This window comes from Chaetomium globosum, genomic scaffold, assembly GCF_000143365.1.
Source record: "Chaetomium globosum CBS 148.51 scaffold_6 genomic scaffold, whole genome shotgun sequence".
Taxonomy (NCBI): Eukaryota; Fungi; Ascomycota; class Sordariomycetes; order Sordariales; family Chaetomiaceae; genus Chaetomium; species Chaetomium globosum.
In genome coordinates this window covers 2,805,445-2,820,847 of record NT_165981.1, presented here as the reverse complement: position 1 = coordinate 2,820,847, position 15,403 = coordinate 2,805,445, and the positions used below count along the sequence as shown (strand labels likewise).

Below are 15,403 nucleotides of genomic sequence, written 5' to 3'. Positions count from 1 at the left end.
ACAAAGAAAACAGCCATGGGTTCAGTAAGAGGGAAAAAAACGACATTGATCACCGAAGAGGAAGAACAGAGGCCTGTGCCAGCAAAGACCGTCTGTGCACCTCTGTTGCCAAGGCCAACTTCGAGACGCTCATCGTAATTATCGGAAGAGCCAGGGCAAGCAGTTCTCGGACGTGCTCGTCAACCTCAAAGGCGTCCACTCCAGCGGTACGGCGACTCGTCCTTTCGTGGTCGCTGGTGAAGCTGCCTAGGGCTGCGCCATCTCATTGGCTCTTATAAACCGGGGCCAGCCCCACAGCCGACAGACCCCCACAGACCGTCCGTGCACCATCACTGCCAAGCCCAACTTCGAGGCGCTCATCGTCAGAGGCAAGTTCCTCCAGACAAAGCAACATGGCTACTTCCACAATCGTTAGGATAATGACAGTAAATCTTTACAGTTTACAGTGAGAAATGGTACGGCTTTTTTGATGGGGCGTTTTATGGGGCGGAAGTGGTCCGTGCTTGGAGCATACCATGGTTTTTGTCGGAAAAGGAACCTTCCGGAAGTACTCGTTCCTCGCACGTTCCTCCAGGCAAAGGAACCTTCCGGAAGTACTCGTTCCTCGCACGTTCCTCCAGGCAAAGGAACCTTTCGGAAGTACTCGTTCCTCGCACGTTCCTCCAGGCAAAAGGAACCTTTCGGAAGTACTCGTTCCTCGCACGTTCCTCCAGGCACTCGTTCCTCGCACGTTCCTCCAGGCAAAAGAAGATTGCCGGTTTACTCGGCACCTTGTTTGATCACTCGACCCCCCGATGCTTCGTATCTCGGTCGGGTTCGTTCGTATAAGCGAGGTACTATAGTGATTTGGTAGTGGTATCCGACTCGGTGCTGAATGGCTGTTAGCCGAGGAATAGAAACTAAAATTGCTGGCGTCGCTTCGTTCGTCAGTCGCACGGCCCTTCGCTACGCTACGGGGCGCTTCCTTCCTCTCTCCCGCTCCTGGCAATTTTCCTGTCCCTCTCCGGAGGACAATCGGGGTTAGGGTTGATTACGGGAGAGACGAAGCGCCAATATCTGTCCGTCGGCCAACAACTCCATCTACTTGAGCCATCTACGAATCGTTTCTATTCCGCCACTCACGTTACGTATCTACACTCACGTCCTCGCTACTTACAAATCAATTAGACTCTGAGGGAACCTCCCCCGCCACAGCATCTAACGCCTGCAGTTGCCTGGTAGCGTGATCGGACAACTTCAACCCCATAGCTCGTGATGGTGTCTCGCGGTAGATCCTGCTGCGATCGAAGGGCCGCTCAAACATCAGCCCGCCGAGTGTCTTCACCCGCGAAACGGCCACGTAGGAGAGGCCAGAAGTAAACTCTGGCGCAGAGATATCGCAGACGACCTTGTCCAGGGTGATGCCTTGTGACTTGTGGACGGTGATCGCATAGCTGACCAACAGCGGGAACTGCTCTCTTGAACATGAGTTGGCGCCGACCATGAAGTCCTGCCGCACTCGGAGGATGGGAACAGCCAGCTTCTCTCCACTACGGAGCGGCTCCCCGTTCGGCATCGTGAAGGCCGGGCCGTCCTAGTCATCGAAGGCCACCATGATGACCTCGGGCGGGTCTCGCAGCACGTCGGCACCTTCTTTCCAGGATATGTCGTAGACTGTGCCCTGTGCGCCGTTGACGAGCCCGACGTCCGCCCACAAATTCCGCGTCAGCATCACCCTGCAACCAACACATAAGGGCAAGCGCTTGGCCAAGTTGCCGGCATTTGAGGATTCAACCTTCTCCGCACCAACACCCTCATGCTTTGCCTCGACCTGAATGGCGGGGCTGTCCAGGCCAAACATGTGTTGGTGGTTGTACTCGACGACCTGGGCCTTGGTGGGTTAGATGCGAAGCGCATCAGCAAAGCTGTCAACCTCCTCGGGAGAGAGCTTGACAGAGCATCTCGAAGCGAGGAGCTCCCAGGAGGGTACCGACACACCAGTAGAGCCCATGGGAATGGCTACTGCCGCGACCTTGCCACTCGTACCGGTATCAGAAATCCGTCAAGTTGAATTTCTTCTTAAGCACAATCTCCCTGAAGAGCGCGTTCCGCGAGTGAAAGTGCCAGGCCGCGATATGCGGATTCTCCCGCCTCTGGCGAGGTGCGGGCACGAGAGATCGTAGTGCAGGCAGTGGAGCAGGCGCAGAGCTTTCCTGGCCGATTACCTGCAATGCTGCAATGCTGACTCGGGATATGGTATGCTACGACGGTTTAGGTAAGGCAAAGAAACGAAGTCAGGAGAGGGTTTACTTGAAGCTTCCGTTTGTTCCGGCATTCTAAACACTGTGTAACAACCTTCCCATTACCGCGAAGGTCATGAAACTGGCCGATGTCTTTTTCGGTGCGGCATCCACGACACATCTTGCGCGCCACCGCTGCGGCGCTGTTGTCCATGATAACTGTCAACCCCGCCCATAGCGGAAGTAAAAGTGTCAAGTGACAATCGACAAACACTTCGCGGGAAATCAATTGAACGAGCAAGGTGATGAGACACGGACCCAGGCCCCAAAATTTCAACCAATCCCCGATGGACGATAAGGCTGGCTAAGACCCGCAATTAGCTTATCATTTTCCCATAGTAATTTCTCATAGTAATTTCCAAAAGTTTGAGCGCAATATTGTCCTCCGGACAGGATGAGATAGAGGGAAAAAAAACCTCTTAAAATTGCTGGCGTCGCTTCGTTCGTCAGTCGCGCGGCCCTTCGCTACGCTCCGGGGCGCTTCCTTCCTCTCTCCCGCTCCTGGCAATTTTCCTGTCCCTCTCCGGAGGACAATCCGGGTTAGGGTTGAGTTACGGGAGAGACGAAGCGCCAATATCTGTCCGTCGGCCAACTCCATCCACTTGGGCCTTCTTATTAAACTTGTACTAATTAGCTCATCAAGGGCCTTCCACTCCTCGTATTCGGGCATGTGCTGGTAGAGGCTCTGCCAGTGCAGATCGGCCGGGCTCAGGGTGATGAAAGTAGAGGGCACACCAAGGCAGTGCGCAAAAGACTCGCACTCGCGACGTCGACGGTACCAAAAGGGGCGTGTGTCTTTGATGACACCAGCAAAGCGAGAGATCCGGTTGAGGATAGCCTGAGCTTCCGGTCTGTCTGGGTCGGCAAGCGCCTCTTGAAGGGCTTCCTTCGTAAGAGGCGTTCGGTGGTTCTTGCTAACGTAGACTCGACTGTGACCCCTCGCCTGCTGCCTCATCAGAGTGTTCAGCGCGATGAATCGGAAGCTGTGATGTTTAGCAAATCGGCCATCCTCCCACTTCATGGCATGCTGCATGTAATCCTAGTAGGAGATCTTGCGCTGTCTGGGCTCGACAAAATCCGCAACTCCCCGAGGGAACAGGGTCGGACAGGCGACAGAGAGTAGCGTATGCTTTTGGTTGAACTCATCGAGGGGAGTGCGCTGGATGGAAGGCATCTGCAGCTGATGAGCAGCCTGGGGGTCAACTGGTTCTAGGGGCACTTGCTCATTGACCTCAACAGGACCATTATTGACTCGCCCTTGAAGCTGATTCATTTCCGAGTCATGGATCAGCGTATTTGGCACTGCGGCTTCGTCAACGACCTCACCGTCCTCTTCCGGTTCTTCAACAGGGCCAGAATCTGCAGGCAAACCTCCAGACTCGGCGACCTCGTGGATATTCAGCTGGTCAAAAACGTCACCGTCCTCTGGCAACTGGGAGAGGTTGTCGTAGTTCCAGGTGAAATTTCTGTAGCCAGGGTGGTTGTCGGCGAGGAATCTGAGCCATGTCTCGACTGCTGCTCGGCAGACTCGGAAGCGGTTGCGGAATTGTCGGTCCATCTGTTCGACCCCTTCGGATCCACGTGGTCGGAGGATGACAATGTCCAAATCCTTGGACAGCAAGGGAAGCTCTGAGTACACCTTGCCAACGTCGCGCAAAAAGTGTACAACATGCCCACGGTACTTGTATTGTTGCCCTCGGACCTAGTACCCGTCATCCAGTGAGCCCTCTTGCAGGAAAACATCGCATACCGTGAAGACATTGACGCTGACGTGCACACGCGCAATGAAAAGCTCCTCCAGCGGCTCTAGCTGGGGCAACTCGGGTGGGACGGCACCAAAATCAAGCTTGTTCTCTGCGGAGAGGAGAAAAGGTTCGTCTTGCCGCTTCTTATCATCTTTGTCATGACAGCGCTTGCAAACACCATCCGCCATGAGCTTGACGTCAAACCATTGCTCCTTGCAACGAAGGCATCGCTGCATCGTCTCTGCAGCAAGTGCTTCGTCGAACTCTCTCTTCACTGCAATGTCTTCGGCCAAAAGTGGCGTCTCCTGGTCGCCGCCTGTGAATCGGGGGCCCGGTTCGTCGAATTGGCGGGGTGGAGACTCGTCGCGGGGGGGTACCGCAGCGGAGCGATGACCACGAGGTCGGCCAACCGGGTTGCGTGAAAGTCGTGGCCGTCCACGCCGACGACCATGAGACCGTGGCGGAGAACTGGGAGGGGGACGACGGCGTGCAGGAATCCGCCCAACGCGGGGGAGCTGTGGTTGGGTGGCCTGCGGATTGTCCTCGTCGTCTCTCACGGCGCTCGGTGCATCATCCCTCTGCTGGGCAGAGGCGGGGCCATCCTCGGCATCCGCCGGCTGTTGTTGACGAAGCAGACCACTCATGGTGGGGGTCTGGGAGGGCTCTTCGCCGTGACGGCGCTGGACGCGATGCTATCGCTGAACAGCCAAAATCTAGCCGCGAGCAGCGGCCATCCCCGGCGTGTCCGTATCGACACGCCCGCCCTCGTGGTACATGCTGGCAAGAACCCGGTGAGTGAGGTTTTGCCGTGGCGCAAGATGGACTGGGTCGGGCCGGGCGGGGGCAGGTCTCTCGCCACGGCCGATCGCGCTTACAGCCGAAATGCTAACCGTTGACGCTGCTCTCTGTTGTGGGTTAGCTGCGAGAAACCGAAATGATAACTATGACAACATTGAACCTTACAGATGCCCTCTGTCGATCCCGGCAGTCTAGACAATTTGCAGCAACTCTGCCATTGCCACGACGATCGTAAAACTAGTCGATCGATTTCTCGACGCGGCAATTGTGACACACCTTCTGCGCCGCCGGCGATGCAGCACCCTCCATCGAAACAGTTAAACCCGTCCGTAACGGAAGTGAGCTGAAATCAGGAAGCGATGCGCGGTGGTAAGCGATAGCGGGATTACCGACACAACCGAGTTGGAATTCGCATTTTGTAGGAAGAAGATCGCAAGCTTGGGCTCCAACAAAGCTGTTAATCTTTGTCGTCGTTTGCGATAACTAGCAATTAATTGCTTCTCTTCTGCGGTGACGGCGCGACGTCAAGCACCGGGTGTGCAGAATGTGGGGCGCTGCAACCTCTCGACCAATACACACACGCAGATAAGCTGGCCCCGCAGTTTCTTATCAATTTCCCATAGTAATTAAGGAAAAAGTTTCAGCACAATATTGTCCTCCGGACAGGATGAACACTCGTACCATGTATTCGGATTGAATGGGCTACCCTTCGACCCCACCACAAGCATCACGGCAACAAAACAGCTCCCTTAACTAACCCAAGGTCGCAGCTCTACCCTACACACCGTCGTAGGTACGGCGGCAGCCTAAAGTTCCTTCCTTCCCTTTCCGATTCTGTACTCAGAAGCCTCTCCCGCGAGCGTTCGGCATGGTACCTGGCTGGTCGTTATATACGGGTAGACTACTGGTAGATCACTCGAAAAAGAATTGCCGTCCTTTTGTACCAAACACATACCCCATTCGACAGAACGGACATCCGACAAAGGCCTCGCAACAACGATTGTGCGGGCCAACGGCAAGTAAGCGCACGACTTGCTTAAGCACGTATTCAGAACCGGACCATGTGAGAAACAAGCATAAAACAGAATGTATTCGTCACCAAGAATCGGCTCCACGTTTTGAAGCTGTATCATCAACCCGACACGTCAAAATGTATGAAATATGTACAATAGATAGAATACAGCCAGATCTCTACGTCGGGTCTGGTGCTGTTTGTATACGCCCCAAGGTCATCCAATTCTCGAGATTCATGAAGCATCGCCACTCGGGAATGAGGAATGGCGAATTACCATTAACTCAGTGAAGGTTAGGTGTTTTCTTTATACCCCGTGTAGGCCGTTTATTAAACGCTCAATATATCGGCCCACCCTTCTCCAGATCTTGGTTCCACCCGTCGTCGCCGTTGTTGTTGCTATTGCCATACCCGCCCTGAGGCCCTCTCTGGTTGTTGAATGGGGCGGGGTTCGGCCGACCAGAAAACCCGCTATATTCGCTGCGGTTGTCTTGTTCATCATACGATGCTGCGTGGACCATATTCCTCAACGAACTGTTGCTGGCGGTTGGTTGATGATACGGCTGGTACGGCTGGTACGGAGGGGCGGCGCTCTGCATGCTCCTCTGCGAGCCGTTGCTGTTGGTTGGCCGGTGGAAAGGCTGCATGGGCTGGGTCATGGTTCTTGAGGGTGGGAACTGAGGCACGCCTCGCGGGGGCATTGGGTTGGTGGCGCTGCGGATGGGGTAACCGTCCGGGCCCGGCCCGCGTGGTGACATTGGGTTGCTGCGGTATGTAGTTGTCGACGGGGCGGGGCTAGCACGCCCGCTCAATTGGTCGTCAAAGGGCGACCTGTTGTCATCTGGATAGGGAGATATGGTGTCACCGCGTTGGGGCAGCCCGTTGTCCCCAGGGAAAGGCGATCTGGTGTCGGCAGGATGGGGTGACCTAGTATCACCACGTTGTGGCATCATCATGTTGTCCCCAGGAAAGGGTAATCTGTTGTCACCGGGATAGGGAGATCTGGTATCGCCACGCTGAGGCACCCCGTTGTCCTCAGGGAAAGGTGATCTTGTGTCCCCTCGCTGGGGCAGTCTGTTATCCCCGGGATAGGGTAACCTTGGCTGGTTCGGCTGGTTCGGACCCGGTCCCCTATAGTTGTTGAAGGCCCCAACTGGTGACATGACGGGAGGCGGAAGAGATGGCATGGGATCCGATGCAAAGGTTGCAGGACTGGCTGTGTAACCGCGCAAAGATGAACCATTCATTGCCATCCCCTGGGGTTGCGGCGGCCCATAGCTCCTGTTAGACGAGGAGGTTGCGGTACGTACTGGCGGATAGCCTCCGAGGTCGAGTGGCGGCAAAGTGGGCGTAGATGATTCCGAGCTGGCCATACCCATCCCCGCGGCACCGCCAAGAAGTGAAGTCTCAGCCGAATACTGGCTCGCCGTCGTCCCTTTGGTGTTCGACCTCAACGGCATAGGCGGCTTTCGACCGAGAGCGTTCATCTCGAAGCTCCCGGGAGTGCTCGGGTGAGATGGCTTTTCTGCGAAGGAAGCAAAGGTATCCGCCCGGCTGAGGGATGGCATTTGCGCGAGATCGTCGTCCCCAAGGACCGGTAGGGACGGCTTCATTGTCATCGGCCTGTCTCCGCCGTTCTTCTTCGCTGCCCTGAGCTCCGCTTTCTTCCGTTTCCGCTCATCCTCAGCCATGGCCTTGTTGATTTTGATGGAGACGATTTGCTTGAGGCGCTTGTTGACCTTGCGCTCGCAGAAACCGGACAAGCCACCATCTTCGCGTGGGATGTAGCTCCACAAGAAAAAGACAAAAAAGAAGGCGGCGAGGAGTAACGACAGGAAGGAGAAGATCCAGATAACGAGGGTGAAAAGCATACCAGACAGGATGACGGCCTGGCGGGGCTCCTCGGTCGCTAGAGCTCTGATCTTATCAAAGAAATCGGCGAGAGAGGATTCGAAGCTGGCCTGGTTGATCTGAAGCCTTGCGTCGTAGACAGAGTAGAGGGTCATTGCGTTAATGGCCTGGCGAGGCCCGGAGCAAAGAATAGTGCGGATCCAAGCTATTCATTGTCAGCAAACAGATGCCCGGCTGGGTTGTATCCTCAAAGGGTGCCCTACATTGAAAGCTGAAGAAGGTAAAGAGGGCAATGTATTCGGCCCCCTTTTTACTCTTGGTGAGCTCGGCGAAGACCAGGAATCTCTTCCAACCTCGGCCTTGTCCCATCCGGATACTCTCCAGACGCGCAGCTAAGCTGTCCAGGAAGCATTCGGCAACGCTCCCTCGGCGCATGATGGTTACCGCACGGAAGTACTCATAGGCGAGATTGGCGAAGGAAAGGAGAATGCAGACAGTGAAGATCCATTTCGAGATGTCGAAGGGGATAAATTGAGCGGGCTCAATCTGCGAGGACCATTTGTTGAAGGCGAGAAGTTGGTAGGCAGTGAACACGTCAACAGCATACACAGCGAGTGAGATAATCAGGGAGAACCAGAGGTAGCCGTAGGCGAACGGCGTAAAACAAGACGTGGACTTGAAGTCATTAAGGCTCTGGAGACAAGGGTTAATTTACTTCCTGTGTCCTTCCGAAGTGGGCTGTACTCACAATGAAATCCCACTTCTGTTCAGGATGTACCTCGACATCCCGTCTACCATGCCTTAGAAAACCCATTGTGTGGATGGCGCGAACCAGGCGCAAGAAAACGGGCTAGCCGGACCAACAAGATGTGGTATCGAAACTGTCGAAGAATTGATGAAGCTGAAGTCGTCGACACAATCGATGTGTCGTTTTGGGGTATCGCAAAAAGAGTGGTTCAAGAGATTGGCTTTGCTGCCGGATGCACAAGTCGTTCCTCGCCCGCGAAGAAACCGACTGTGGCTAGATCGTCAAAAGAGCGAGAGGTCCTAGTGTTCAGAGTCGATGAGGTCACGTCGCTGCGTGAAGGAGAGACAAAAGAGAGAAACGTCAGAAAGTGGATCTGACTGGTCGGATCGGAAGGCCAGCAGTGGCCTCAACAGCTCTTTCCTCCGGCTGGCATCGCGATGACGGTGGTAATCAGGATCTGTAGTGTTGTTGAACAATGCGACGGCCAAAGAGGCAGGGAGCGCGTTGCGAGAACCGTCTCGGCGCTGTGGGGATTCCGGATCACGATGGAACAGCGTCTGCTGTGCCGGGCTAGAGAGAGACCCGGAATCGGGGAGGCTAGATCGAGGTCGGAGGAGGCCAGAGGAGGGTTGCTGGGTTCTGTGGACGTGGGATCGTGGGGTAGACAACGCCTGCGAGTCCGGGTTTGATCGGCTGGGCAAAGTTCCAAGGCCTGGTGTCAGATCGACGGCGAGGGCAAGGATGTGACGAAGCGGGGGAAAGAGGGTTGTCGATATTGGAAATTGTGCGGTCGATGCACTATTATTGTTCGATTGTCGGGGAACAATAGCCCGGTGTTGGTCTGTGAATTGGCGTCGTGTATTGCCCAAGTCACAAAAAAAAAAGAATGTTCTTTACTTTGGCATGCAGTAAGGAATGACTGGCTAGTCGATCGTGTTTCCAATCGACCCTGGATCGGCCGTCCTGACGACTTGTGAAGGGTTTCCGAGGAACGAAGGGAGGGTGAAGGAGGGTGCATCTGCGACAGGTGGAGAGTTAAGGGGCATGAATTCAGACTAGAGGGACCAGGGAGACACCCACCAGTAAGGTGGGCCCATAAGCGGCCCTCGGGTGGCTTGCGGGATTGGTCGGATAGCTTGTCGACGCGGAGGAGGAGCCGTTTTCGAGAGCATCACTACAAGAAATTGTCTATTTTAGACTGACTTAACCGTCATTCGGCAAATAAACTGTCTCAGCCCTTAGGCCCCTCCCCAGTCTGACTGCAGGCACCGCATCCCTGCATTTCTGTTCCTGCCGTGCTGCCGCCCCTGCCGCGGAAGTCTTTACGTTGCTCGTTGATTGGGCAAGTCGTCCACCCCTTGCAGGGCTCCATCTGAAATTCAGACCCGATGAAACACCTGTCCAACCACGGATGGAAAGTCGACCTCGAGAGTTTGCGAAACACGGGAACTCGATCCCGAAGAAGCAGGACGCGGGTGGCGGCTGCGCGGCATCAACGGCCTGCGAACCGCGCAAGCCAGGATGCAGCCATCAACTTGGCGGAATCCTTGGCTGGCGGCCGCCACAGATATAAAATCAAAAACATCGAGATTGGGCCGATGATCCGAATGGTTCGCTCAGACAACGCAACTTCGTTGGCGCAACCCAGCGGGCCGCCACTTGCAGTCTGTACCGTACCGTGTCAGCCTCAACTTTGACTATTGCCCGACGCAAATCTATTTCTGAATCAGCCTTTGCGCATCGGTATTGCCAATCAAGCTTGGCAGCAAAGGCGTTGGTGTTACGTCTGTCAACGCAGCCATGCGAGATGAACCAACCAAACTTACCGCGCGCTTTTCGGGTACATATAAATGGACAGAGCCCCGATCGATCTGCACTCTGCCGGTACTTGGCCTCCACTTGGTAGTATACTGTTGGCTGCCACGCTTTACGTACGAAGGAAGGCAGGTCAGTTTGACATGTTGTATTCGGTGTGAAACTCTCGACACAGGCAGTTAATCGTGTTGGAAAGAGAAAGCGACAAGAGACATTGGTAAGGAGGAGGGCGAAGGGCGAACTCTCAGGTCATCTCATCTCACCTGTGTCCCCAATGACAAGGCAGGCCGGTAGTTAAGAAGCAAGCTAGCGTTTCATGAATCTAACTTAGTCTATCTCGTGTCCTTCGTTTGACAGCCGTTCTCTCTAATGGGGCCATTTGCAAGTGCCCTAGGTTCTAACTCAGCCCTCCAAAAAACCTAAAAAATCCATCAAGAACATCAACATCACACCCCATACCTCAGTACCTATTCCGAGCACTCATTCCAACCCTCGAAACACCCCAACCTCTCTCACCCTTCCACCCCCTTACACCTTCCCCCCATCAACCCCCCACTCCTCCACCAACTGCCCCTCCACCGCAACCCTCAACTCCATCTGCTCCGTCTCCGTCAACCCCGTAGCACTGCCCCTCCTCCTCCTCCAACTCTCCCCCGTCTCCCTCAACCTAGCCTCCCCATCCGCACTCCCCACCCCCTCCACAAACTCATAACTCCTCCACTCCGTATTCGCCCATCCCGTCCCCGCCTGCGGATTCATGCCATCCCAATCCTGCGTCAAAAAATGCAAAAACCCCCCATGCGTCACCACACCCACATGCGCATCCACGCCAGGATTCTCCCTCTCGAACCTCGCCCCCAACTCCCTTAACCACACCCTCGCGGCGCGCGCCCGCGCCTCCAGCCGCTCCATCACCGGCGCGAAGCGGCTCTCCCCCGTCTTTACCGTCCACTCGGCGGCCACAGCGCGCACCAGCGCCAGGTCGACGTCGCCGCGCGGGCCGAACTCGGCGGTCAGCGCCGCGATGTCGGAGCCCGTGTCGCAGGGGAGGGGTGAGACTTCTTGGAGCTCGGGGAGGGCGATCACGACGAGGGGGTTCTTCTTTTCTTCTCCGTCCTGGGAAGTGGTGGTGTTTTGTTGTTGTTGCTGGAGGGCGGGTGCGAAGGAGAGCAGGCAGGTGTAGATGGTGCGGCGGAGCGGGGAGGCGACGAGGTGGGTGATTTGGGATTGGAAGGGGAAAGATTGGGCGAGGGTGGCGCACTGGGTGTTGCCGAGGGGGGTGAGGTCGGGGTCGGGGAGGGAGTGATTGGCGGCGCAGAGGTTGTGGAAGCCCTGAGCGTGGCGGACGAGGTGGATGTAGGTGGGCATCTTGGGGGTGTGAAAAGGGGGGAAGTTGATCGGAGATACGTGGTTGTGATGGCGTCAGGGGTAATGACGACAATCTTGTAGATACCTATGGAAGGTCAAGTTGAACTTGATGATTCTTTCGCAAACTCCGAGTTTCAGTTCGTTTCTTAAATAATATTGCAAGTGAGTCATTCGCCGGCCCAGAAGTCAAAACGCCGTACGGCCCGACGCCTGCGTCTCCACCGCCTGCTCCAGTGCGGTGCCGGATCGCATCGGCGCCCAAGCCCGTATCAACGGGCCTTATCCCCTAAAGGGGGACCCGCCCGACTACGCTGGGTGACCACGGGCAGTCCCGGCAGGCCGTCATTGGCCGGGAGGTCGCCATTACGTCAGCCTTCTCCGGATCTCGGTGCGAGGTGCAGGACATTCGGGGTCTCGATGAGCTCGCAGGAGCCGGTGGAACAGCTGGAGGCACTTCTCAAAAGACTTGGCTCGTTTGTCCAACAATACATGGTATTCGCAGCCACAACGCCGTCGTCATGTCCATGCCCTAACAACTCCGTTTACATACATATGTCGCTTCACTTTCAGAAACCGGGCGTAGTGCGCCTTGCTTCCTTCTCGAACGCCTGACCAAACTAAACATCCTACATTGCCTGTTCTTGACATCCCCCACTGCTGCACTTGATGTTGCCGTCTATAGATCGATTAAGCTTTCCTCCACAACGGGTTGCTTTGGAGCATGGTGCGGCGCCGAGGGGAAGGACTCCTGGGTATACCCTGCATACGCAGCGCTCGGAGGCGGTTGCCACACCGGCGGGAGTTGCGTCTGCTGGGCGGCCGAATGCTGCCAGTACGGCTGCTGGGCTTGTGGTGGTGCTTGATGTGCTTGCTGCGGCTGGGAAGGCTGGGCGGGAATGGATGCCGGCGTTTGAGGTAGGGATGGCTGGTATGAGTGCAATGGTTGAGCAAGGTTAGGGTATGGCGACATGTTCGGGTCGGGCGGGGAGCTGGGGACCTGTTGCGGCTGCTGCTGCTGCTGCTGCTGTTGCTGCTGTTGCTGCTGTTGCTGCTGTTGGGCCTGCGAACTGAAGTAGAATGATGCGCTGGGGTCAGCCGTAGGGGTGGTGCCGATAGAGTCATTCGGCGCGGGCGCGGGCGCGGATAAATGCGCCGGATTCGGCGTTTGTTGCAACTGGGCGGTTTGAGGAGGCTCATTCGGGGGGTAGCTGGGCTGCTGGCCATACTGCTGGGCAGACGACGCAGGACCCCAATTTCCAGTGTGTTGAGGCACTTGTTGTGGGGGGTATTGATTGCTTGAAGGCGCAGAAACAGAACCGCGCTTGTCGTAGGCTCCGTACTGTGCCAGTGTAGGCTGCGGATAGGGCTGGTGTGTTGTCGGGTGGCTATACTCTTGTTGCTGCTCACCCGTGTAGAAGTTCTCTGCTGGCCCTGCGGCAGGGGGCGCATTGGGTTGCAATGATGGATACGGTCCGGGAGCCTGCCTCGGCGGCGGTAGATTATATCCTCCTATGCTGTGCTGGCTGTAGGCCTTGGACAGGCGCTCCTCAAGCATGCGGTCGTAATAACGGACAACCGTTGACAATCTCGCGTGCAGATCAAGGAGGGTGTCTGGTTGAGGGTCAGTCGCCGCTTCTTCGCCTCGTTTTGAGCTGACTTACCATGCTTGCTCATCGTTTCTCCATAGGTCCGGGCAAGTTTGGGTCGCAGCGCGCCGATGCTGTCGTAGAGCTCCTGGATTTGTGGTTCGCGCAGGATTGTCCCAGGTGGCTGCGTTTGCAAGCGGTCGACAAGAGTCGAAAAAAGGTTGATGTTCTCCGCTTCGAGCGGAGTGAGTTCGTAGTCGTTCTTGGGAAGTGCAGACGGTGCGGCTGATGAAGAGCTTGCCGCGCCTGAGGCCTGTTGTTTCAGAGCCGCAGCATGCTGCTTCTTTTGCTCCTCCATATCCGCCAGAGACGCTGCAATGGCGGCCTTCAAGTCCTCGTCCTCCTCTTCGACCGCTTTGGGCGCGGCGTGCCCGTTTGGCTTAGGCTGGTTTGAGGTCACCCCGTTGGCCGCAGGGGAGGAGACATAACCCCTGGAATGGCTCTTGACTTCCTCAAGACTCATCGCCAAAGCTTTCTTCAAATCCTCGTCAAAACCATCGTCCACCCGAGCGTTCCGCGGTTGCATCGAAGACCCTTTGGGCTTGGCGGGGGAAGAGGAGTAGGTAAATGAGCGCTCGGGGGGGGGCACCGCTGGCTTTAGAAGACTTGTCGGTGAGCTTGGCGTAGCATCCGTCGTCTACCCGGACCGCCTGCAGGATGCCGAGATGAGGAAGGGGAAGGGATTTGGTCGAGCATTGCTGGTCGAAACAGTTGCCACAGTTACGGCAGTGGTGCTTCCGGTTGGTGAATGTGAAGGCGGTTCGACACCGCATACAAACATCGGAGTCAACCCATTCGGGGGGCTAAGTAGTGTCAGCATTTTCACCGTCGTCCTTCAACGTATTGAGAACCATACCGCGTTACTGTCGATCATACTGCTGGCAACCGTGACCCGGGGCGGAAACTGGTAACCTTCCCGCTGCAAGGTCTTGTACACCTCTCCGATATAACCGAGTTCGTAGCGGCCTTCGGCGGCGGTGGCCCAGGACTGGATAAGCTCGAGAATCTTGGCGCGCACTTCGGCGTTGACAGTACCAGGACCGACGGCTTTGAGGAGCGACACCAGAGACTCCATAAATTCTCTGGAGGCTATTTCGGCGAGGAAGTGGGCCCCGCCATTTTTAACGCAGGTATCGGTGAGCTGGCCAAGTTAGCAGCCAAGTCCGCGCAGCTCTCTCATGGGCGTGGGGTAGAGTCTGAGGCTCACGTTCAGCGCGCTGAGTTGGGTATTGGGATTCTTGTTGTTGATGCGCTTTTTGAGCGAGCGCATGGCTTCTTTCGGCTGTACCGTCTTCGATCTGATAATGTCGGAAATCTCGAGGTTGAGAGCGATGTCTTCCCTGTGATCAACTACAATTAGCTCGGGGGCCCTGCCGCAAGCTCGCAACGGGGGTTCGGTATGCTCATACAGACTGCTGCTCGTAGCCTTGTCAATTTGCTCATCTAGGGCATTGTTGGCCCCAGACGACCACCACCCCATCATTTTGAAAGAAGGGATGGAAAACTAGAAATGCTGCTGTTGAAGGGAGGCGAACGAGGGTTGCGACTCGGGGGTTTGCTCTCGAGAGGTTGGTCGGAAGGGTGCGGGGCGAGTGTCCTGAGGTAACGCAGCTTTCTGTCGGTTCCGGGATCGATAATATCCGAGAGACGCAACAATTACTGAGCGTATTGAGTAGGTATGTAATAAGCAGCGCGTGTTAGTGCATCGGCAGGTTACGCGGCCAATGTTTGCGATGGAGGAAGGTTGGAGTTTCGATGCGGCTGCCTTGTCGTTGGTTACGTATTGATGGGCCCGCCGTGCCCGCCTCGCTGGGGGCCGCAGCTTGCCTCCCACAAGCCCGCCAAGAGGTGGCATGGGGGGCCCTTGCACTGGGCTTACTTGCTTGCAGAGTTCACAATGTGGCGAGCTTTACAATCCGAGTTCATGGTCCAAGGCGTCCCTTGTCAGGCGGGACTGTATCTTTCTAGGTCCTGTGCTTTCCTTTTCTTCAGTATCAGATAAGGAAAAGTCAAATATATTCTCGGCCTGGTCAGAATCCGAACAGTTTGATTGTGGTCCATAAAGTCGCAACCCAAGCATTGAGCCACTGCCAAGAAGTGAAGGTATGTTCCGCCAGCCGAGGGGCAAGGGACCGCATTCG

The 15,403-nt window shown here is 56.0% G+C and overlaps 4 protein-coding genes across 4 annotated transcripts; all 4 read right to left on the bottom strand.

Annotated features, from left to right (window-relative positions):
• Positions 1–1,159: 1,159 nt before the first annotated feature.
• On the bottom strand, positions 1,160–5,131 carry CHGG_09224 (uncharacterized protein; the record flags this gene model as incomplete). The annotated part of the gene is made up of 8 exons (XM_001227150.1): positions 1,160–1,573; positions 1,655–1,870; positions 2,335–2,438; positions 2,835–3,306; positions 3,394–3,981; positions 4,039–4,716; positions 4,780–4,929; positions 5,099–5,131. 8 exons carry the CDS (start codon positions 5,129–5,131, stop codon positions 1,160–1,162), a joined length of 2,655 nt encoding a protein of 884 aa, XP_001227151.1.
• A 1,041-nt stretch (positions 5,132–6,172) lies between these two features.
• On the bottom strand, positions 6,173–8,499 carry CHGG_09223 (uncharacterized protein; the record flags this gene model as incomplete). The annotated part of the gene is made up of 3 exons (XM_001227149.1): positions 6,173–7,890; positions 7,949–8,378; positions 8,434–8,499. The coding sequence occupies 3 exons, from the start codon at positions 8,497–8,499 to the stop codon at positions 6,173–6,175; spliced, it is 2,214 nt and encodes a 737-aa protein (XP_001227150.1).
• A 2,277-nt stretch (positions 8,500–10,776) lies between these two features.
• Positions 10,777–11,616, bottom strand: CHGG_09222 (uncharacterized protein; the record flags this gene model as incomplete). Its single annotated transcript, XM_001227148.1, has 1 exon — positions 10,777–11,616. The coding sequence occupies one exon, from the start codon at positions 11,614–11,616 to the stop codon at positions 10,777–10,779; it is 840 nt and encodes a 279-aa protein (XP_001227149.1).
• A 676-nt stretch (positions 11,617–12,292) lies between these two features.
• Positions 12,293–14,745, bottom strand: CHGG_09221 (uncharacterized protein; the record flags this gene model as incomplete). The annotated part of the gene is made up of 4 exons (XM_001227147.1): positions 12,293–13,227; positions 13,278–13,857; positions 14,119–14,403; positions 14,470–14,745. 4 exons carry the CDS (start codon positions 14,743–14,745, stop codon positions 12,293–12,295), a joined length of 2,076 nt encoding a protein of 691 aa, XP_001227148.1.
• Positions 14,746–15,403: the final 658 nt, after the last annotated feature.